The 7137-nt window shown below is 35.2% G+C and overlaps 1 protein-coding gene across 1 annotated transcript in view; it reads left to right on the forward strand.

The window, feature by feature from the left end:
• The window catches only part of LOC137386844 (poly [ADP-ribose] polymerase 2-like), a 149654-nt gene extending 144982 nt beyond the window's left edge, over positions 1 to 4672 (forward strand). Inside the window, exons 14-16 of the mRNA XM_068073010.1 lie at positions 2013 to 2114; positions 3717 to 3735; positions 4498 to 4672. Of these exons, the coding sequence (XP_067929111.1) occupies positions 2013 to 2114; positions 3717 to 3735; positions 4498 to 4651 (275 nt within the window). The 3' untranslated portion in view covers positions 4652 to 4672. The remainder of the gene's footprint in view (positions 1 to 2012; positions 2115 to 3716; positions 3736 to 4497) is intronic.
• The last annotated feature ends 2465 nt before the right edge of the window (positions 4673 to 7137 follow it).

The following is a 7137-nucleotide window of genomic DNA, read 5'->3' on the forward strand; positions in this document are numbered from 1 at the left end:
TAGGTAATTTATACCAGCTAGACTGTTTAGATGTGCATTAGGTAAGTTATACCAGCTAGACTGTTTAGATGTACACTAGGTAATTTATACCAGCTAGACTGTTTAGATGTACACTAGGTAAGTTATATCAGCTAGACTGTTTAGATGTATGCTAGGTAAGTTATACCAGCTAGACTGTTTAGATGTACACTAGGTAAGTTATGCCAGTTAGACTGTTTAGATGTACACTAGGTAAGTTATACCAGCTAGACTGTTTAGATGTATGCTAGGTAAGTTATACCAGCTAGACTGTTTAGATGTACACTAGGTAATCTGTACTAGCTAGACTTTTTAGATGTACACTAGGTAAGTTATATCAGCTAGACTGTTTAGATGTACACTAGATAAGTTACACCAGCTAAACTGTTTAGATGTACAATAGGTAAGTTATACCAGCTATACTGTTTAGATGTACATTAGGTAATTTATACCAGCTAGACTGTTTAGATGTACACTATGTAAGTTATACCAGCTAGACTGTTTAGATGTACACTATGTAATTTATACCAGCTAGACTGTTTAGATGTACACTAGATAAGTTATGCCAGTTAGACTGTTTAGATGTACACTAGGTAAGTTATACCAGCTAGACTGTTTAGATGTATGCTAGGTAAGTTATACCAGCTAGACTGTTTAGATGTACACTAGGTAATCTGTACTAGCTAGACTTTTTAGATGTACACTAGGTAAGTTATATCAGCTAGACTGTTTAGATGTACACTAGATAAGTTACACCAGCTAAACTGTTTAGATGTACAATAGGTAATTTATACCAGCTAGACTGTTTAGATGTACACTAGGTAAGTTATTCCAGCTAGACTATATAGATGTACACTAGGTAAGTTATACCAGCTAGACTGTTTAGATGTACACTAGGTAAGTTATACCAGCCAGACTGTTTAGATGTACACTAGGTAAGTTATACCAGCTAGACTGTTTAGATGTGCTCTAGGTAAGTTATACCAGCTAGACTGTTTAGATGTACACTAAGTAAGTTGTACTAGCTAGACTTTTTAGATATACACTAGGTAAGTTATACCAGCTAGACTGTTTAGATGTACATTAGGTAAGTTAAACCAGTTAGACTGTTTAGATGTACACTATGTAATTTATACCAGCTAGACTGTTTAGATGTACACTAGGTAAGTTATACCAGCTAGACTGTTTAGATGTACACTAGGTAAGTTATACCAGCTAGACTGTTTAGATGTACACTTGGTAAGTTGTACTAGCTAGACTTTTTAGATATACACTAGGTAAGTTATACCAGCTAGACTGTTTAGATGTACACTAGGTAAGTTATACCAGCTAGACTGTTTAGATGTACACTAGGTAAGTTATATCAGCTAGACTGTTTAGATGTATACTAGGTCAGTTATACCAGCTAGACTGTTTAGATGTACACTAGGTAAGTTATACCAGCTGTACTGTTTCGATGTGCGCTAGGTAAGTTATACTAGCTAGACTGTTTAGATGTACACTAGGTAAGTTATACCAGCTAGAATGTGTAGATATACACTAGGTAAGTTATAACAGCTAGACTGTTTAGATGTATCCTAGGTAAGTTATACCAGCTAGACTGTTTAGATGTACACTAGGTAAGATATACCAGCTAGACTGTTTAGATGTACACTAAGTAAGTTATACCAGCTAGACTGTATATATGTACACTAGGTAAGTTATACTAGCTAGACTGTTTAGATGTATGCTAGGTAAGTTATACCAGCTCGACTGTTTAGATGTACATTAGGTAATTTATACTAACTAGACTGTTTAGATGTACACTAGGTAAGTTATACCAGCTAGACTTTTTAGATGTAAACTAGGTAAGTTATGCCAGCTAGACTGTTTTGATTTTTACATTCAGTCGAGTAGCCATTCATGCGATTCTGGTTAATCTTTTGACGATACCAGAGATCTCGCATCACGACTACTAGGTCAGCATTCTGGAAGGGTTTATTGTTTTTGCATAGGTCAGCAAAATGAGCTAGTCTCATCAAACTGTCATGCTGACAAGCTGCCTAAAGGAAAACACTCTGTAAAAGGTTGTGGGAAGATGGCTCCAAGCCTGGAGGGCAATACTGACCTGTAAGTTTCTCTCCTTCGGTGCCACCCTTAATATCCTGCCAAAATGTTACTTAAGGGTTGACTTGCAACAAAATTCACATTACAGTTATTTATTATCAAAAGATTCACCATGTCTTACTTTGTTGTGTTGTAGGTGAAGAATATGTGGAAATGTGAGTACAGGCTCTTAAAATCTCAAAAACGAAAAGTTGCCGTAGATTGGAATCTCTTTATTTCTCTGACATAGCCATGAAGTTTGGTTATTGTCTTGTAACATGATGTTCTCACGTGAATTGAAAGGCCAATAAAAAGCTCAACATAAACCTTATTGCAGCACTAGTTTATGACAAACACTTCGGGTTTTACCGAAGACCCCGTATCAAATATAAATGCTCGCTAATCTACAGTTTTGTTTTGGCCTGGTCAAATCGGCAAGTCGTAATCTGACCATGTGACCCAATATTTCGCAAATAACTTCTCCTGCACTTTTCTATTATCACAAGTGACCAACAGGCTCGTCATGATTATCAGACAATGATATATACTCCTTCAAGCTAAGGCTTAAAAATTATTTGATTTTTTACGGCAAGTTATAAGATATCACTGCTAAAAGTGACAGCATTACGATGACGATAAAACAGAGCCGTAAGAACAATAGACATAGTTTTATTGAATGCGTGAAGTATATTTGTGAACATATTTCAACGAATAAGGTTGCAAGAAAGTGTAATCAGAAGCCATCTCTCACAACTACATCACATTTGAGCCGTTTTGGAAAGGGAATCCTAACTATGGTGGTCTCGTGTGGCTGCGATTTTCTGTTCGTTTTTGAGCTTTTAAGAGCTTGTAATCCCCTTTCCACATATTTTGCACCTACAACACAACAGAGTAAGACATGGTAAATCTTTCCATATCAAATATATGTAATGTGAAATTTTCGCAAGTCAACTTTTAATATATAAAGGAAACTTTCAACACCGATAGAACTTTCATATTATAACTAGAAATTCCCCTGTCATACAGCCCACGACCAAAGTGATATTGGAAAAAAGAAAGGGTACTGATGGTTGAGAAATGCAATATTAGCAGTCAAGTGGCACTGCAGGGCAATAGAATCACTGCAATGGTAGCTGTAATGTACTGGGTGTTATTACGTACAACAAACAGCAATAATGAAAGGAAAAGATTGTATGTTTATATCTCTCCACGCAATAGGAGAAATGCAATATTAGAACTAAAATGCACTGATATTATTAGAATAACCAATATCATTAATATAGTAATACACTAATAATAGAAAACCAATGCACAATTTTGTTTACATTTCAAAATGTCATAGCTAACAATATCAAGAAGCTGTGATATTGATATAGATTTTTAGAAAATCTATTTAACAAACCTATTTAGAAAAAATAATAACAGTAACATATTGCCCAGCATCGGTCACGATACACTTCGATCTTGTAAATTCGAAAGCTCATTCTTATAATCAAATCTCATAAAATCGAATAATCATTCTTATAATTAAATATTGTAATAATCTCACAAGAATCGTTAGAAAAAATATCATGGTCATTTCCTTTACTTTTACTGCTTTTTACATCGGTTAGAATACCAAAGTACTCAAAGGTGTCCAAAATGTCAGTTACTTTGAAATCGGCAACAAGGAAACAATGACTTTTCAGTACTTCTGCATTAATTAAAGAAACCTTCGGCAATTGGACAAAACCGTAGACTGGTGAATTGTGCACAATTTTTTCGTGAAATGCTCACGACTTAATGGATCTATTCTCTGTCATTTGGCGTTTCGTTTGCCGGTCCTAATTTTGATAAAAATTAAGGCTGGTCAAGTTTTAATAACGATTTCAGGTCGAATTAATCTGTCTACTTATGTATAATCCAATCAGATGGGAAAGGTTTAGGATATTGTCTACAAATAATAAAGACTTGGTAACTTATTTAAATAGGTTTATGTGTGTTTTGTATTGTTATTATACTTAATTGACTCAATTAAAAATGGTTAAATTTGTTAATGAGATTTCGGTACAAGGGCTTGCGACGGCCGCTGATGAATCATTTTCATGAGTTGTGTGCACATATGCATTTATCATAAATCTCCAAAACAATCGCTTCGCTCGTGTTTGGACGTAGGAAAATTCAAACTGTTTTAACCAAAGTTTAATAGACACAACACCAGAGGACTCTGATAAAAAATTACCAAATGCTTTAATATCTTCCATTGTCATTCAAAGGCTGGTAATATTGAAGCAGTTTATCACTGTGATCATCAAGTAGTGATCATGTTCTTGCTGACTATAAATCTATTTGTCATGAGTTTAGATAGCTCTACATAGCGGTAATATAATAGCGTATGATATCTGAATCCCATAGGGATGGCGTGACTGTACCATGTGGAAGGCTTAAGGAGACGGGTATAGTCAACTCATCAGGTTATACGCTCCAGTACAATGAGTACATAGTCTATAACACCAACCAGATCAAGATGAAATATCTTCTCAAGGTCAAGTTCAACTTTCGCCACTAACTTCTTCCATAGCAATGCCAACTAGGCCCAATTGCTCTAGTTCTTTTTGTCAGTTTTTTTTAAATATCTTGTGTTATGATTTTTAGGCTTGGTTCTTTTATAGATTGGTGCTTTTTAACTTTTTAGATTATTTCTGTTGGCACTATTGCACATTGTTCTATTCTTTACTGCGTAAATGAGAATAACAGTTAGCAAGCTACTGCTGCCACTTGCTGTTAGTTGCCACTCGATGTTAGTTGCTCACAGTAAATGCTATCAAAATTTCTTTCAAACAGAAAATCAAAACTTTGCTAGGTTTTCTTATTATGTAATTATTATATAAAATGTATTTATTTGGCTAAAACTTATGACACAGGATATATGCACACAAGGAGAAAACTTACTCCCATTTTGTTCAGTTTGGACACACTCCTCCCCTTTCAGTTTTGTTATGATAAGCCGAATAGCCTTTGATTTACCTGCAGCATTATGAGTATTTGATTGGACAGTCAGATAATAAATGCGTTCAACCGAAGTTATGACCGCATGTGAATTGATACGATGGAAACATTTCAACTGTTATTGCCAATGTCATTTACAACTTTTATGTTACTGTTATTTGAATGCCCCCTTTAATAGAAAGGTTGAAAAATACAGCATGACCCTTTAATTGAACATCACCTCTATTATACCGCCACATTGACATTCATTGTTTGATCTTTACGAAACCGTAATAGAAAGTTATCAGTAGAAATCACCCCCAAAATGCTAGGCCTACTAATAATGACTCGGTTACATCAGTTGCAATTAGTTCTTTCGTTGCTGCTGTAGTGGTTGCCATGGTTTCAGGGGTTTCATGGTCTCTGAAGACAATTGATCGACCTCAAACCATAACAGTCATGTACAACTTTTATTGTATTTACTAGGTAAATCAGACACACTGATTCCGATTTTGTACTCAAAATAAAGATTAGCCCACTAACTTTCAAAGTAATAAAGGCTTTTTTACAGCGTTTTAATGTCGGTTTCGAAAACAGCACAATCGGCACAACAAGCTCCGCCCATAAATTCATAACGTAACCTAGCTTTTTAAGAACAGAAGTTACGTAGGGATGTTTAGACTGATTTAGAATAATAGAGATGGGTGTTTTAAAATCCATTAATATCTAAGTTCAGCCTTAAAAATAATCTCAGCCTTTTTTGAAAGGTAGATAAGCTATTTAACACTGCATATTTAAAAAAAGCGCGATAACATCGCTAGCTTGTGATAAACCACGCTTTTTGAGCTCATTTTTCTCAGCATTCATCCTATTTAAACATCATGTAACAAGCTACGAGCAATTTTAAATAGTTTGTATACCTTTCAGCAAAGACAGATTATTTTACAGGCTGGATTTGGATAATAATGAGTTTTAAGACACTCCTCTCTATTATTCTAAATCGGACTAAACATTCTTCTGTTTCTGAAAAAGCTAGGTTTTGTCACATATTTATGGGCGGAGCTTGTAATGCCGATTGCGTTGTTTTCGAAACGGATTTTGAAATGCTTTAAAAAAGCTTGAATGACATTGACAGGTTAGTGGACCAATCTTTATTTTGAGTACAAAATCGGAATCAGCGTGGCTGATTTACCTAGACACTACTATAAAAGTTGTACGTGACAGTTATGGTTTAAACCCTACTGACTTTGAATACGAGTGTAATTCTGATAATTTTGATGATCAATCTTCTTCCAACTCGAGTAAATCAAAACATGCAGGGAACCCTCAGTCGTCATATTATATTGTATCAAATACATGTCTATTTAGACTTGATACAAGTGGCAGACTCAACACCACCCGGGCTAGTTATTAGTTTAACATAACCTTGATATCCAGTTTTCTTCAAAAATGATAACCCATTGGCTCTCCATCAATGTTTTGCTGAGCGTGTCTAGTCTGCAAAACCTGATACTATATTGATTACACTGGGCAACCAAGTTGCAATGTATTTTCGCTCACCGAATTAAATTGGTTATTCTTTATCGGGTTTTTGTGCTAAATACAAATATTGTCATAAAAATCAAGAGGATTTTGGTTAGCAAGCTAAAGGAGATCGTTCGATCCTTGACCCTCTGTTCAAAGATATTGCAACTCTAGACTTGCTGCATAGGAAATACCATTTCTCTTGACAAATGGAAAAACCCAGGGAAACACAACTGTCCTGTTGGTATAAGATGGTAAACCCTTAGAAAGAACAAGCCAAATCGGTGCAATCTACACGTAGAAGATCGCCGACTTAATCACTTTTTGAGGATGATACTTGCCAGTGCATAATAATGCTGCTGCAATTTAAAACATTGTCGATATGGTGACTTATCACAAATGAGGCTCGCTGGTGCATTGCAAATTCTAGTACCGGTGTAGACGATTGCTAGCTAGGCAATGCTTGTAAAAAGATCCAGAGGATGTTGTAATTTGTTTTGTATTGTGCATAAGAGTAAATATAATCATACATCCAAAAGCATT

This window comes from Watersipora subatra, chromosome 2 (assembly GCF_963576615.1).
Source record: "Watersipora subatra chromosome 2, tzWatSuba1.1, whole genome shotgun sequence".
Taxonomy (NCBI): domain Eukaryota; kingdom Metazoa; phylum Bryozoa; class Gymnolaemata; order Cheilostomatida; family Watersiporidae; genus Watersipora; species Watersipora subatra.